This window comes from Leptonychotes weddellii, chromosome 9, assembly GCF_054177405.1.
Source record: "Leptonychotes weddellii isolate Sample4059 chromosome 9, ASM5417740v2, whole genome shotgun sequence".
Taxonomy (NCBI): domain Eukaryota; kingdom Metazoa; phylum Chordata; class Mammalia; order Carnivora; family Phocidae; genus Leptonychotes; species Leptonychotes weddellii.
This window is the reverse complement of record NC_138377.1, coordinates 80932973-80950792: the sequence shown is the minus strand read 5'-3', so window position 1 is coordinate 80950792 and position 17820 is coordinate 80932973. Positions and strand designations below refer to the sequence as shown.

At 38.2% G+C, this 17820-nt stretch overlaps 1 protein-coding gene across 1 annotated transcript in view; it reads left to right on the top strand.

The window, feature by feature from the left end:
- The window catches only part of ATP8B4 (ATPase phospholipid transporting 8B4 (putative)), a 160095-nt gene that overhangs the window by 31907 nt on the left and 110368 nt on the right, over nt 1-17820 (top strand). Inside the window, exon 3 of the mRNA XM_081831858.1 lies at nt 12241-12299. Coding sequence (XP_081687984.1) covers nt 12241-12299 — 59 coding nt within the window. The remainder of the gene's footprint in view (nt 1-12240; nt 12300-17820) is intronic.

Sequence of the window (17820 nt, the reverse complement as noted above, 5' to 3'; positions counted from 1 at the left end):
TTGTTCTCATGTAATGTTGCTTGCTATTTTTTTCAAACAGAACTTCCTAATTTAAAGGAAATAATAATTTTTATTTCTGGGCTTAACTTTGAAATCTAGACTCTTTTAATGGTGAAATAAAATCGTAAAGCTTATGAAGTAGTCCCCAAATGGTATTTTCTGTAAAGTACCCTTAATAACTCAGAAATTGTCTACTGTGAATTGTAAATTTACCTTCTGTAAGGTCGATAAGCTAATTAAAACATCACATTTCAATGATTTTAGCTGGAATGATCTTGTTTGACTGTGGTAGTGTTGGTTGTCTTATGATAATCAGAACTTTGGTAGTTCATTCATTTACTTACTTGTTTATCCATCCATCCGTCTAACTATTTCACAAGTATTTACTGAACATCTATTATGTGCCAGACATTGTTCCAGAGGTTTCAGATACAGCTGTGAGCAAAACAGATTTTAAGAAGTAAAAAAAACTTAAACCTGTATGGAGCTTACATTTTTCTAGGGGGAGAAGAAGAAAGCCAGTAAACAAAATCAATGAATGAGTAAATTATCCTATACATTTGAGGGGCTGCAATTTTATGAGAATCATGTGCACTAAGAGGCAGGTATGGGGCTGCAGTTTTGAAAAGGGTAATCCGGGAAGGCTGAATTTAGAAAGATATATTTGAGCAAAGATTTGAAGGAAGTGAGAGAGGAGCCATGTAGATCTCTGGAAGAACCATCCTAGGCAGAGGGAATACCAAGTGCAAAGGCTTTGAGATGGGTGTGTGCCTGGTTGTGTTCATGGGATTAACAAAGAGACTGTCTTTGGCTGGAGTTGGATGAACAAGGGGGGAGGGTTGTCAGGGCTAGATCCAGTTTTTTTGAGTCCTAAACTAAGACAAAATACAAAATTAGGTGTAATAAGGAATATTTAGAGTAAGAAAATAAATTCCTATAAATTACAATTTTGAAAACCTGAAAATACCACACACATCACAAAATCCAGAAAAAAAAAAACCCCTAAGATCTTCATTAATTCACTGCCTGTCATACCTTTATAGTACTTTTCTTCCTATACTTTCATCCCACTATTTTTTTTTTGCTTCTTATATGACCATTATTCTGCTACATAATTTTCTATAGAAATACTAGAAAGATAATTTAATTTTTCCTCTAGTATAGTTAAAGTTATGATAGTTTAGAATAGTTTTTCAGCTTCATGACTTCAGAATGTCATGTAAAAATTTATGATTGTTAACCTTGGGAAAACCTCTATCAAGTTTCCTTCATATCTGACTTGTTACAGATGTACTTGTACATAGTACAGCTACAAATGGGTTTATGCTCTATAAGCACAGAAATTCTAAGAAATTTTATTTTATGCAATCCCATGAAAAAAGAATATATGGTGTGCTTATTATATATAGTATGGAAAATACTCAATACTTGGTAATTCCTAATAGGAGATAAATTCTGTTTTAACTAAGTTGATGAAACCTTTCACATACAATTTTACATGTGTGATGACTGGAAGAATTCTGCACAGGCTAACTTCTGGGTCTGTATTGCAAACCTGTGTCCTCCATGATCCATGTAATTCTGGTGCTAGGTCTATAGCACATGGTCATGTTGCTGTATGACCTTGGGCCCTGCACCTTCATGTTAAAACACTGGGCAAGTCCCCACGGAAGTAGTATTCCTGAGAACCATTCCTAGCCTGGGGGAGACTACCAGTGATTTAGCTCTATACAGAAATGACATGAATCACATGTACTCCAGTAAACACAAAGCCAATGTATTTCCAACTTGACATCTGGATCCTAGTGCTATATGACATGAGGCAAAGTGTAATAGGGGAAATTAGAGTGGAAGAGACAATGATCTTAGCCTTCATGACTAAAATATTTTACTTTTGCAAATCAAAATCAGAAACAAAACACTTTTTTTTTTTAATTTTTATTTTTATTTATTCATGAGAGACAGAGAGAGAGAGAGGCAGAGGGAGAAGCAGGCTCCCAAGGAGCAGGGAGCCCGATGCGGGACTCGATCCCAGGACTCTGAGATCATGACCTGAGCCGAAGGCAGACGCTTAACCATCTGAGCCACCCAGGCGCCCAAAACAAACACTTTTTAATTAAAAAATTTTTTTCCCAGTTTTATTGGGAATAGTTGACATATATCACTGTGTAAGTTTAAGGCATATAGCATGATGGTTTGATTTACATATATTGTGAAAGATTACCACAATAGGCTCAGCTAACATCCATCTTCTTGTGTAGATACAATAAAAAGAAAGAAAAAAGAGAATAAAGGGAGAAAAATTTTCTTGTGATGAGCACTCTTTTTTTTTTTTTTTAAAGATTTTATTTATTTATTTGAGACAGAGAGAATGAGAGACAGCGAGCATGAGAGGGAGGAGGGTCAGAGGGAGAAGCAGACTCCCTCCCGAGCAGGGAGCCTGATGCGGGACTCGATCCCGGGACTCCAGGATCATGACCTGAGCCGAAGGCAGTTGCTTAACCAACTGAACCACCCAGGCGCCCGTGATGAGCACTCTTAAGATCTACTCTCTTGGGACACCTGGGTGGCTCAGTTGGTTAAGCGTCTGCCTTCAGCTCAGGTCATGATGTCAGGGTCCTGGGATCGCCCTGCTCCGTGGGGAGTGTGCTTCTCCCTCTCCCTCTCCCTTTCTTTTGGTCTTTTCACATGTGATCCACTATTTTGCTAGAAGGGACAGTGGAGGGGCACCTGGAGATGTCCTCTTGAAAAGTCCATATTTTATCTTAGGTGGCAGACCACCTCTACCAAATTCCCTTTCTTTTCAGTAAGTGACTTGGATAAGGTGCTTGGCAAAACAACCTACCATACTCCCCAGTGTGTGTCTAGCTGCGTGAATTCCCTTCAGAGCTGCTTGAGACAGGTGGTGATGCCTTTCACCACCCATCTGGACCTGACTTTCTTTTTCTCTGGTGTCCATGGCTTCTAGGCCTCTCCTCTGCTTCCCAGCTGTGCAGGTATTTGTGGGCATGTTCACCCTTTGAGAGCTATTGCTGTCTTGCTTGTTTTTCCTTTACTGTCTACAGTAGAGCCTTGCTCAAAGGAGCTCAATAAATATTTCTGGAATAAATCACTTTGTCTTGGCTCCAGCAGATTTTCATTGCCCTGTGTATTCAGGGGTCTGAGGCACAGAAACCAATATGTACTAAAGAAACCCAATTTATAAGCCCCATTCATCTCAAAACAACAAATGTAAGCTTTGAAAAACACAGCTTCCTGTGCAACCCCTGAGATATCAAACAGTGAAGAGACCTCTTTAGATTTCCTTGTCCTGTGTCTTTCTTTTCTACCTGGGGTTCTTTCCAATCTCTTGGTGACAGGTGGCTTACTTTCCCTTGGATGGCCAGAATGTGTCTCACAGTGTAAAATTAAATGTCCTCCAGCTTCTTTTAGGCTCTTGTGATTTTTGGGGTAGATCCTTATTTTATTTTTCTTTTTGAAAGGGATGCTGTAGGAAGATAAAGCTATTTTTCATCTTTACAGAAAACACTCTGATCCTGGCCCAGTCCATAAAAATGCTATATTTTTTTTGCTATACATAATCAAATTATAAAAGAATAGAAATAAAAACCAACAGTCTAGCACTGGGCCCATAAGAGAAAGGGTGCAAAAAAGCAGTACGTTTTGAACAGTGGTTTGGGAGAATATTCTCAGCAAGGACTGCCCCAAAGCTCCAAGAAGAAGAGGTTCTCTAGGACAGCCTCCACCAGAAACAGAGAAACCTAGAAGCAGTGGAATGTGAGAGGTCACAGGGCTGCAAGGTTAATTGGGAGGGAGTGTATGTTTGAAGTATACCATGGAACATAGTATTCAATCACAGAGTCCTCTTCTTCCTCTCCTTGACCTCTGGATGCAGGCACACAGCAATTTTCAGTTTCCCAGCCAACTCCGCACAGTGCTGTCTGCCATCTCCTTATACCGAGAATCTCTTCCACACTGCTTTTACAAGAAAGGCAGCTCAGTGTTTGAAATCTGATTGTACTGCATAATCTTGTGAGGCCTTTATTTTTGTCATTTGTAAAATAATAGCATATACCTGTTGGTACCTGGATTGTTTTGAGGAATAATGAAATAATGTATGCAAAACAGTTCATATAGTATCTAGTTTTTAACCAGTGCTCAGTACATGTTAGCTGTTATTATTATCATTATATTGTGGTAATTCTTAACTCTTTAGTTGTGGAATCTATACTTAAAGAAAGCAATATGCCACGGGCTTATATGAAGGTTTTATAGATTTTTACTTGTAACTTGTGTAATCCAATTCATGTATGGTGGAAGAAGAATGAACTGGTTAAAAATTTTTATGTTTCTTTGTGAAGCTATAGCAAGCCATGGGAGGAATAGAGCTTCCAATAAATCAAATTTTCCAAATATCTGGACCTGATGAGCAAATTGGCTCAGCCAAGAGGAAAACAAACCCAGGGCCTTTTAGTATTTGTTTGAATCCCCTAACTCTGTTTCCAAACTCTTTTGTGAGCACAAGAATAAAAAAAAAATTGTGGGAAGATTTTTCTTTTTTGCCTCAATTCTCCTTAGTTTGCTGTTCAAATGTCAGTAAGTCCCAGCAGCTGCAGGTCACCACTGGGTTTCAATAGGAAACCCCGATTTAGGGCACATATTTTTCAGTTGTATCAGAATGTGCTTTTGGAGTCAACTCAGGAAATCTTGGAGGGTGGGGAACTCTTTTCTTAAAAGCTCTCCCCACTCATTGTTCTTTCCTCATGTCTTTAATGAATTGCTTTGGCTCCCAACCACAAGACCAGATTGTGAAGAATGAAAGAAAATTCAGAAGGGAAAAAGCTTAAGTTATTGATTTGGCTTGAGGGTATTTTTCTGAGACTTCTGATCCAACCCAAAAAACCAACAACAACCCCAAGCCCCAGATGACACTCCATGTTTGGAGACATTCTTCAGCTTTTGGATTGGGAGCAACATTGTTGAGGAAGTACCAGTTCCTGTCATCAGGGTTTATACAGAGCCCCCAATTTTTTTGTGGTGCTTCATCATTTCATGATTTTGGGGATCTAAAGCCAGTTGCCTGAAGACTGTCTCCCAAACCACATTTGGTGAAGGACAAAATGCTCTGGAGTTAATTGAAGAAAGACAGTTGTGTTCATTAATTAGGAATTCATAGTTGCTGTAATCACTATGGGTCAAATGGAAGCCTCCTAAATCTTCCTCCTTACTCTTGGTCTTTTAACAGAGCTACTGCATTCACCAACTAGTCTTAAATGTTAAGGTGTTAGGAGTTGTTCATAGACAAACTAAGAGAAAAAAAGACATAAATGCCTGCTGGAAGTAGAAGCTGAATATTGTCTAACTTAATATAGTGTGAGGAAGAACAGCCCAGATAAGGGGTTGGGTGTTGCCCCCAACAACCTGGGGAAGAATCAATGGGTATTTGCCAGTTTCCACTAAGAATATTCAGAAAATTACTTCAGATCCCTTTGAGAAATAATAATACAAGCAACTTTAAGACTGACTATCCAAGCTTGGATGATTTCTTTTTCTCACCTATTTGCTATTTTTTTTTTATAGAAAAATAGTTTTGTTTTTTTTTTTTCGGTTATTTTTCTGTTTGCAAAGTGCTTTCCATATATTTTCTTATATAATGATGTCAACACAAAGGCATTATTTTTCTGAGGAACCACAGATTAGGAGAGGTCATGAGTTAAAACGTGCTCACACACATAGTTGGTAGAAGGAAAATCTCAGGGCTCTGGCTTAAAGATCCAGGCCTCCTCCTCTTGAATGAGTGCTCTGTCATCAAACTCTCATTTTTATGGGTCCTAAAAGTCGTAACAACAACATCTCAACTGAGGTTAAAAATTGCCAGCAGGGTTGTGTTATGTCCCTCCCATCTTTCAAAGTTGTGTTTTAGTGATTGGATAACACTTGGCTTTTATTTAAAACTTTTTTTTTTTTATGTTATGTTAATCACCATACATTACATCATTAGTTTTTGATGGAGTGTTCCATGATTCATTGTTTGCGTATAACACCCAGTGCCCCATGCAGAACGTGCCCTCCTTAATACCCATCACCAGGCTAACCCATCCTCCCACCCCCATCCCCTCTAGAACCCTCAGTTTGTTTTTCAGAGTCCATAGTCTCTCATGGTTCATCTCCCTCTCCGATTTCCCCCCTTCATTCTTCCCCTCCTATCTTCTTTTTTTTTTCTTTAAAACTTTTAAATAAAGATTTTATTTATCTGAGAGTGAGAGAGTGAAAGAGAGAGCGAGCGAGCAGGGGGAGGGGCAGAGGGAGAGGGAGAAGCAATCTCCCTGCTGAGCAGGGAGTCTGACCCTGGGCTAGATCCCAGGACCCAGGGATCTTGTCCTGGGATCTTGACCTGAGCTGAAGACAGATGCTTAACCAGCTGAGCTACCCAGGTGCCCCAACACTTGATATTCTTGATGCATCTCTTCCTTCCAAATGGAAAGACAAGCATATGTACATACATAAGTGGATATGGTTTTATTATCTGAAACCTATCATCTGCCCGATCAGGTAATTATTGCAGGGAGCGACGGGGTAGACTACAGGTCATTTATCCCTAAACTAAGGTTACTCTTTTTAGTAAATGTTTCCTAACATTTAACTGATTTATAAATGACCACTTCATAAAATAAATGAGGTATCCTTATTTAGTTACCTTGGATAAGGTAACAGGAAGCATATGGCTTAAAGATAAGCATTCTATGAATGCTTCATTGATCTTTTATTTGATTGAGGCAGGCATCAAATTACACTGGCCTTTATGACTTTGAAAAAGTGAAGGCTACTTCCATTATCCTATATGAAGTAGGACTTTGTGGGTTTAATTACCTATTTTTTTTACTATATCTGTTTTTCTGTATTCTGGAGCAGATTCAAAATAAGTGTCTAAGATAATTCTGCCTTTGCTAATAGCCCTTCTCCTTGCTTGCTGAAATGATGAAGGATAGCTTCCTATTTAGGTAAATGTCTTTGTTAGGCTCCTCAGCTGTCACAAAAGAATGTTAACACTGTTTTTTCTGTCCCAAGAATCTGTACTCAGCTAGCAACACAGCATAGCAGTTCTTCAGGAATTTCAGTCTGAAACTCAGTCATTTAGCATTTAGCACAAGTGCAGTTGAGAGATAATAATTAGGATGATTTTTTGGAAGGGCATGCAGTTTATTTATTCGTCTAAATGTCCTAAAATACATGCCTGAATTTAACCAGCTGAGTACGAGACCCTAGCATTGGTCCCTCTGAATTGTGTTTGGAATGACATCCCTAGAATTGTTACAAAACACAGCTCTTAAAAACTCATTTTATGTTCTTTGTATCAAACAATGGCTTCTTTATGAGGATTTCTTAGAGAAATTATTGTTCGAGCCAAGAACTAATACATAATTGTACTTTTCCTGAGAAACTGGTTTATTTTTGCCATTCAGGCTGTGAAATAAATGGAAATAGACAAGCCTTTCCTTTTTCTGTAGAATTTGTGGCCCACTTAGAACAGGTATGTGGGTGATCATGTCAGGTAATTTTATTTTCATTGTTGACTATAGTTGATCATCATCCTTTTATATCTTCTTTAACTCCATTTTATTTTTAATATTTAAACTATTTCCCTGTTGTACATTCGTGAGTCATTGTTTTGGAGATGATCTTGTATGTAAACATTCTCGCATGTCTGAAAGTATTCTTATTGCCCCTTCACACTTGATTATTTGGCTGAGTATAGAATTCTGAGCTCAAGCATATTTTTCCTTAAAACTAGAAGACATCACTTCCATGTTTTCTATCATCCTTTTTTGCTGATGAGAAATTTTATGTTAGTCCAATTCTCAGGTCTCTAGGGCTAACCATTTTTTTTTTCTCTTCTGGAATTTTAAAATATTTTGTCTTTGGAGCTCAAAATTTTGTGGAGCTCTGTGGGTCCATTTTCATTCATTCTAATTGGCACTTGGTGGCTTTTTCACTTTGAAGAGTTAGGTCTTACTCTGGTGCAGGGAAATTTTCTTCTCTATTTGATTATTTCTACTTATCCATGGTTTATGTTCCCTTCTCCTAAGTGTTCTTTTCACATCTTCCTCCTCTTTGTCATTTTGCTATATATTTTAAGAACTTTCTTCAATTTTATTTTCAGTCTATCCTACCTGTTTTTCCATTAAGTAGTTTTAAATTCCTGGAACTCTTTCTTGTTCTGTTATCTTTGTTCCTATCAGCTTGTTCTTGCTTCATGGATGCCATGTCTTCTTGAATATCTTCAAGGTGCTAATTAGCATAAAAAACCTCTTTTCCCCATCCATTTTCAGCATTATCTCTTCCTCTTGCATCCTTCTCTTTTGTACTATTGATTTTCCTCAGATGTCTGGTGACTTAGACAGTTGTTGGTTTGTGTTTACATAAGAGGGCAGTTGTAAGGGTCTTTCCCCTGGCCAGCCCTCTCCTTTAAATTGGAGGGGCTGGTGATGTAGCCAGCTCACAGGGAGGTTTTTCTGTGTGTCTTAGCTTTTTCTGGTTGCTATAGCAGAATACCATAAACTGGTGGCTTATGAACAACAGAAATTTATTTGTTATGGTCTGGAGATTGGGAAGCCCAAGATCAAGAAGTCAGTGCCTTTGGTGTCTGGTGAGAGCCTGCTTCCTGGTTCATAGATGGCTGTCTTCTTCCTGTGTCGTCACATGATGCAAGGGGCAAGGGACACTCTGAGGACTCTTTTATAAGGGCACTAATCCTACTCATGAGGGCTCTACCCTCATAACCTAATCACCTCCCAAAAGCCCTCAAATACCATCTCATTGGGAATGTTCCAACATAGAGATTTTGGGGGGCCACAAACATTCAGTCTATAGTCTATAGTCTGGCAAATCCCACAGCTGCATCTGTAAGGCAGGGTTTACTAGGACCTAAGTCTCCCATAGCCAATGTGGTGGTTCAGAGGTGCTTCTCTCTTAGATCTGAACACCCTCTCTTGGTTTCCTCCCCAGGCATGTTGCCTAATCTCTTTAATGAGCAAGAGTAGGGGGATATGGGGGGCCCACTGAGCTCAATTTTTCTTTAATTATTCTGGTGATGTTCCCAAACTAGAGTGCACAGATAATTTATCTTCTAAGCCAGGACACTTTTGAAAGTGAAAAGTTATTTTGCCAAGACAATAAGAATAAACTGGGACTGTCACCCTATCTATATCACATTTTCAGCCTTTGTATTTATTGACTGAATCTGGACCTTCTGTGGGGCTTCAATGGGAATTTTTAAAATTTATGAACCTCTGCTAGATTCCACTCTTGTTTTCCAGCACTGTTATGTTTTAATTATTTTTAAAAACATTGCTGTTATTTCAGTGAGACCTGGATGGGAAGAGAGGTAGAAGGACATACTTAGTTTGCTATCTTGAACCGGAAGATCTTTGAACTTCACTTTAAACATATACTGGCTCACTGTATTTTATACATCCTTGTGTATCACTTTACTCCTTTATGGAACCACACAAATTCAGTGATAATGATTATGTAGCAGTGAGCCTACCCTAGTAGATCCTAAATCTCTCGGTGTGTACTTTTCTTTCAGTACTGTCACAGCTGGAAGGGTCCTGCAATGCCTACAAAATATTGGACATTAATTCATTGAACCTCTGAACAATTCTCAATGGGAGTTGTTTATGGAGGATTTGTTTTCAGCTTCCTTTTCTTGCAGGATGTGTCTTATTGCCAAGAGGGGTTTCTATCCCTTCATGCACTGTCCTAGCACATGGAAGAATGTCCGTTCTTAGTCTAGCATAGTTAGGTTAAAGGCAGAAAACTGTAGGGATATAGAACCAAAGCCAGAATTTAGCAGAGCTTAGTGAAGGGATAGAAAATATGCCAGAGTTTATCTATAAAGATTCAGTTCAGAAAGACCATACCTACTGGAAGCACAGAGCAAAGATAAAGATTTAATAATGATTTAGAAGCCAAAAGAGGACTTCCTGGCTCTAACAGAGTATCCTGCGACAAGAGCAATGTAGATACCCAGAAGAACATCCAGACTTTTCTAGCACAGACATTACTCTTCTGGCCACTTTGGGAAAGGGTTATTCTCAGTTCTTGGGGAGGGTGGTTACATGGAGACACTGGACAGGAGTCAAAATTCTGGATTTGGAGTAAAATTAGCTGCAGAACTATAGAATTCTATCCCTGGATGTGCTCTGTATAAATGTGAAATTTAAAAATGATCATCATCTGAATGTGTATGATGTAAACTAAAGGCAATTAAATATATAAATTAGCATATCTAAGTTTTGACTTACAGCTAAAGTTACTCTTTAAATTATAAGCAGGATGCCAGGTGGTCCAGGTTAACCTTTTCCTTGTAGAAGAGAGCCCCCAATGGTCACCCTCCCAATAATATCTGTTGTTTTCCTGTCAGCAGTTTTACTATGCTTGCGTTAAGGTAGGGATGTTTAGACAAATCATCCAAGCTTTTTAAGCTTTAAGTGGACTTAATCTGGGACTGTCACCATTTTGGCCATTTTGGGCTTTGATTTTTTGCTCTTTGTTAAGGAACCAGTAAGAAGGGGAGGATGGTGCCTTTATAGTCAGGGTTTAAAATGTTTCCTTCAGGGGATGGTTGTTTAAGAGGTTGCCTCCTGGTGAATTCTGGATTTCAGACTTATATATGTTAGGGGCAGGTCCACTTGGTGTGGTCAGCTGTGGACATCAGTCCAATATTGTTCTTACCAGAAATTAGGTGAGCTAGCCTTGAAAACAGGAACAGTCACAGAGAACTGACGTTATTACGTAGGTAAGAAGAAAGCCATGTAGGTGGTTGTCAAACAGACAAACATTCCACAAAAGGTAGAGACTCAACCATAACCAAAGACAGGGTGTCATTTGTCAGAAGCAGTTCTCAGAGGTGAACACAGTGTCATACTTGAGACTTGAACCAAAGAGGCTGTTTACATTCCTCTTGGACTTTTGGGAAAAAGTAGTCAATTCTTAAAATCATAGTGCCTGGTGTTTGGAGGATGGTGGTGGTGATAAAATATATTCCTTTCTTCCTTCCCCTCCTCTTGATCTCCCTCTTCTTTCTCCTCTCATTTCCACTTTCAGCTCTTCTTCTCTTTGCTTTCCCCTTACACTTCCTCCCCTATCCCTAATATATGACTAAGTTACTTTCCACCCTCCAGTCTTCTTTATCTCTGTAATTGTATGTACCTTCTCCAAATTCTGACTTTTACCACTACCCCTATACTTTTTACCACCTTTCACTTACCCAGATGGAGAACTGTGGGATTAAGGGAATTCCAGGTGAAATGATGAAGTCGCTCACCATGAGTGTTAACATTGATATCTGGTGATTATTTTGCTGGTCTTCATGCCATAGCTTTCATTATTCCATCATTATTCCTTTGTCAACTCTGAATTCAGTAAAATGGAGCAAGAACTTGCTACTTTTACTACAAAAATGTGCTCTGCTGGTGTTTCCTCATCGCTATAGTAGCCCCCCCTTATCAGCGGGGGGACACGCTGCAAGACCCGCAGTGATGCCTGAAACCGAGAACAGTACCGAACCCCAGACTGTCTTTTCTTTCCCTCTGCGAATTTTAATTATGTACCATCATAATCTGTGAGTTTTTTGTTCTTCTATTTTGTTATTTGCACTGGTGTTTGCATTTGTTTCCAGAAGATATTTTTTTGGCTACTTCCAGCAAAGGGCAAGTCTCCATCTCCTGGTGATGTGTAGTTCCTTTCAGTATGCCTGGGTTGTTTAGAAATATCATCTTTGCTCATTGACCATAAGGTCAGTGACCTCACTGGCCACTTCAGAATAGTTTTGTTTGGCTGTATCGTATTTTGTCACTTCGTAGCCAAAAAAAAAAATCCTTTCCCAGGGTGGCATTTGACTTTCAGCAGCCTTCTCCTTTAGGAACTACTTGGAGTTAAGAGAAAGAAAGGGTCTTTGTGGAGCTAAAGGGATGTAGAAATTAGAGACACATAATGTTTTGTTTTATGGCTGGCATCAGAATTACAATGAGACACATTGTAGCTTTCCATTTTGGGACTTTCCAACACACGTTCCAACATTTAGGCTGGAAAAAACCAATGCCCTTCAAATTTCAAAGCAAAGAATTCTTGCAACCTTGAGACAATCAAAGTAACCTAAGTGATGTTAGTTTAATGAGTTATATGTTTCTTTGTGTCAAAAATTTAGTTTCATACCTGATTTCTCTTTCTCTTTAGAAGTGGAACGGATAGTGAAAGCCAATGACCGTGAATATAATGAAAAGTTCCAGTATGCAGTGAGTAAAACATACACAGTACACACATGCTGGGATGGGTTTTACCTTAAGGACAGTTGAATTCATGCTTTCTAGAACTTTATGACTTCACCAAAAACTTTCTTTGTTTAGGCCCATTTTAGTATCAGGGGTGCTATATGTTTCTATAAATACAGATTTTAGCAATATTTGTATACTTACTTTTGTCCTGCAGTAAGAGTGGTTGGTATGCTCTTTGGTATAGGAAGAAGATAAAATTTCTTTCTCAAGAATTGATGCTTAGTTCATTTTGGTGCTGATTTGGCTACTAGAATACAGAGGAAAAAATAAACATGGGCCTCTATGGTAAATCTTGGTGATAGAAGTGGTGGTATTGGCTGATGGGTGATAAATGGCTTGGGGAGATTTTCTGTAAGTAACTCAGGCTGAATGTGGAAACGTATATGTAGGACAAAGTTCCCAGGTCCTGAATGATTGTGTTTATCAAGTGAGAAGTAAGAATGATTAGTTAAAATGTACAGTGTACTGCCTTTAAGTTTATGCTGAACTACTTTAAAAAATTTTTTAATGAGGATTTTCTTCATTTACATTAGAAATATTTATTGTCTATTAAGTGACTGGCACTGTTCTAGGAACTTGGGATACATTGATGAACAACTTCATGAATTACACGATGGGCCCTCATAAAGTTCTTCTTATCTTTCTATGATGCAACCTAAGTTGCTACATGGAGTCTTTTATAAACTCTAAGAAAGATAACTGATAGAATTTGGCTTATAAGACCTGTTATAAGATTGAGTACACCGGCACATTTCATGAAAGAAGGTTTCAAAGATGATTTTGATAACTATGAAGGCAGGGCGAACTTTGGCAGTATCCATTTAGGCACTGGCCAGATGACAGAGTTTTGCCCAATGGATAATTTTTAGCATTTTGTTCTTATTGGCAGGTCTTTCCCATATATGGTGATGGATGCATTGGGCTATTGTAGCTTGGTACTATTAAATATTTTTTATTATTATTATGTTAGGTTAATCACCATACATTACATCATTAGTTTTTGATGGAGTGTTCCATGATTCATTATTTGTGTATAACACCCAGTGCTCCGTGCAGAATGTGCCCCCTTTAACACCCATCACCAGGCTAACCCATCCTCCCACCACCCCCCCACTCTAGAACCCTCAGTTTGTTTTTCAGAGTCCATCATCTCTCATGGTTCATCTCCCCCTCCGATTTTCCCCCTTTCATTCTTCCCCTCCTGCTATCTTCTTCTTCTTCTTCTTTTTTTTTAACATATAATGTATTATTTGTTTCAGAGATACAGATCTGTGATTCAACAGTCTTGCACAATTCATAGCGGTACTATTAAATATTTAACAAAGGTAGCTAACAATTCCTCTTTTTCTCATACTGTGCTAATCATGTAATTGTAATTTGTTGTTCAATGGAAGTTTTCCTACAAGGAATCAGTACACTGGCTCTATGACAGACTTCTCATTATAAAATAATATATTGGAACTCTGATTTTATTCGTTAATCTTGTAAGCTTGGTTGACATAAGTCCGCCCTTGACAGAAGGAATCCTTCTTAGGAGGTTGATGAACATGTTTCTTAGCCTGAAAGAATGAGACTAAATTTCCTCATGGTGATTAATGCCCCTCTGTGCAGCTTCTAGTTATTTGGCCCCTCTGGTCATCTCCAGACTTGGCCCCATGCCTTTCTATCCATTCTACAGGTGGTCCTTTAACTGTAGAGGATGACCCTTGAAAGCCTTGACCATCAAACCCCAAATCAGAGGAGTAGACGTGTATATTTTAAGACCTTGGGGAAAACAGTAATAAGTAATCTGTGGGGTAATTATGCATTTAAGTATTTAAGTATTTGGCTGTGTTTACTTGTTTTCCAGTGTGTAACAAGTATTTTCATTCTGTGAGTAGTAACTCTATAAGGAAAACCATACTTTATTTGCCTTTGTGAGACCATACAGGTTTTTCTACTTAGTTATTTTTACCTGATTATTAAATATTTCAAACTGACAGAACAGTATAGGAAATGACACCTGTATGCCCACCACTCAGATTAAATAGATGTTAGCAGTTGGCCGTGATTATTTCAGATCTTTTAAAAGTACTACACCAATGATACAGAGATGGTTTTCTCTTGAGCTTGCTTGATATTGAACAAAAGCACACAGATTTGTTGCTGCAGCTGTGTTTTCTCTTGAGCTTCCTAACAACAAAACAGTAGAACAGTATTCCATGGCTGTAGTAGATCGAATACGGCAGTTAGGTCTCTAAGTGAAAACCTTTCAAGGAAAGAACAAAACCCATTATGAGCTGGCAAAACCAAGAAAGACAAGAGTTGAGAAAGAAGGGCTGCAGAGCAGAGAGGGGCACAGGTATCCCTGCTCTATTGATCACTTCTGTGGCTCAGAGACGATGAGGCAGGCCTCCCTAAATGGGCATGGGTCCCCAATAGACAGAGCTGATACTGTCTTGGTTTGGGAACTCCCAACTGGATGGCTGGCCATATAGTGAACTGTGGGGCCATTCTCAGCCCTTGTCTATTGAGCTACAATTTGGGGATGATACAAGTACCGATTTCATAGAGTTATTTTAAGGATTAAAGTAGAGTAACACACAATGACCCAATGAGCTAGTCTGTGTAGAGATGGTGTTTGAATCTATGTCTGATCTTAAGGCTTTTAAATCACTTGCTATATGGAATATGTTTGTAAGAAAGGTGGAAGCCTGGTGCCTTTTGCTTAACCTTGCCCAGCTTTAAAGGATATTACCCCAAATGGAAGTGGATTTGAAGAGACCTCAATAGAACTTAGGGGGAACGCTTATAATTAAAAAAGCAATGTTCCTACTTTAATGCTAAAAAGGAGTGGGAATAAACTGAAACTTTTTATGAAAAAGATAAAAGGAGAACTGGTAAAGTCCCCCCAAATGTAGTGGAAAGAGTGTTTTGGGATAAAATAGACCATAGTCTGAATCCTATCTCTCATTTGCTAACTTGTGTTCTCAATTTGTTTCTGAACATCAGTTATTTCATCTGTGAAATAGGGTATTTCCTCATAGGACCATTTATTAAAGATTAAATGAGATAATTTATATAAAATATTTGATAATACTGAGACTAGCAAATATACATGCATACATACATATCTCCTACTATGTACCAGGACCTGTGCTAAACATTTTCTATGGCTTTTTCTCTTAAAACTAACATGGTGGTGGGCAAGTAGTCACAATAAATTATAGATTCCCTATAAAGCATCAGATAGAGTAAGATAGTGATAAAAGCAATGTTAGGAAGATACTGAAAAATTGGCTAAAGTTGTATAAGGTGCTTTTGTAGTAAGTATCACACCAAAAAATTAGCAGATCTATGATACTGAAGGTGTAGAAGTTGCTGATGGTGCAATGGTTACAGAAACAAGAATAACAGTGTAAATGATTGTGGTCATAGAGACCCCCTCCCTGCCCTGCCAAATAAGCCACGTGGAAATGAGAATTATTCAAGGAGGTATTTACTGATTACCTACTCTGTGCAAAAAATTTGGCGAGGTTAGGAAATTTTCCTGACACTCTCAGCATGGATATTGGTGGGTAGAGCCACAACTAACAGTGATAGTAATAGTAATAAAGACAGTGGTACTAATAATAGCTTACACACCTGTAGTGCTTACCACATGAAAAGCAGAGTTCTAAGCATTCTACTATATTAAACTTATTTAACCTCACCACAATTCTATGAATAAGAGCACTTTTATTGTCTCACTTCTGTGTGTAAAAACATTGAGGCACAGAGATCTCACTTGAGTGACTTGCTAAGGTCGCACTGCTAGAGAGTGGCTCCCATTCTTCTAGCTATGTTGTCCAGCTACATACCAGGTGCTTTGTACATTGCTAATCTGCCACAAAACCCAGCAAGATGAAGCGGTCTCCTTTCCCAGAGCTAATAGGTGGCAAAACTGGAATTCTAATTCGGATTGGCCAGATTCCAAAGTCTGTTTTCCCCATGATACCATGTTGCTCTTTTGACCAATCCCAAAAAACAAACACTACCAACAAAACAAACAAAATCTCCCAAATCTCCTCTCCTTCCCTCACATACCTACTTATAAAATATATTTATACTCTGGAGACGAAGGCAGATAAAGGACATAAAAAATTTTACAAATGTGAGACTAAGAATGACCTTAAATCTTACCCTTAGCATTTGCAAATGAGAACTTGGGAGAAAAATTTACACAAAGCTCAGATAAAAGCTGTGATTTCCTTAAGCCCTAAGCCTGGCCAAGCAAGTGTTTCTCTTTGAAGGCTGAAGAAGATATTTCAATACGTAGAGAACCTTAATTTATCAACAAAGCCTAAAGCTTCAAGGCACATTACAGGATACAGCACAGGCTTAAAAAATGATCAAAAGTGCTTTTAAGAGATAAAGGGTTTAGAACATTAACAAAAGACAAAGTTAATTATTCTAGGTGAAATTGGTAAGTTAGATATGATATTGTGACTGCTGGGAGGTAGAAAACATAAAATTACAAGTGGTATTTTGGACTGCCCAGATGTGTACAGCAAAGCAGGATTGGAGAGTGTAGGGAGAGCCAGCCAAGTGCTAGAATTATTATTCTCATTAGAAAGGAGTTCAAAGTTTTCCTGGTTAATAATAGGAATGAATAATGCTAGTAATGAAAGCAGTGGTTGTATTAAAATATGTTAATGTTAAAAATGTTAGAAAAATTGTGAAAGTGAGCCAAGTATCCATACTCATTATCCCTATTAAAAGGAGTTGAAAGTGAATGGTGGAAGTTATGAAAACAGTTGTAGTTGTATTAAGATGTGTTGATGTCGAAAAATGTCAGGAAAAAGTGTTAGATTAATTATGGCTATTTTCTGATTTTGTTTAAAAATAAAGAAATGATGTTGGAAAACATTGGTTTTCCCACTGGTTCTCCTTTCCCTTTTTTAAATAGGCACAGGCACATACCATCCTCATTCAATTTGCTGGAACATCAACAGAATTTAAGAAGGGATATGAACTCATTTCAGTCATCAGGAAGTTATCCTGCCTCAAACTCAGAAACTTCAGAAAGCTAGATGCTTAATATCTGAATGTATTTTATGCACAGATGCAGATAGGAAGTTTCTAAAGGATTTTTTTTTTTGAGCTAAATTGTTGATCCCATTTAGGAAGTACACAGGCTTATATAAGTTGGTGAAAATTTGACCACATAGTTTTACATGCTTAGAAAGAAAGCCTTCCATCCAAAAATAGCAATTCTGATATCCTGATTTATTCCTAGAATCTTAAAATGTCTTATGGATATCATGGTTGTTGGGTGGAATTTGCTTTTGCTCTTGTGATTTTTGTGCTTGCTAGAACAATGATAATTTGGATTTTCTGAAGAGTGTTTGTTCAGTGTGACAACTTGGCTGACTCTCAGCTGTTAGTGCTACAATGACATGACCAAGACTCCCTTCAAAACAAACTTTTTTTTCCTCCCACCCATTTATACAGGGTTTTATAT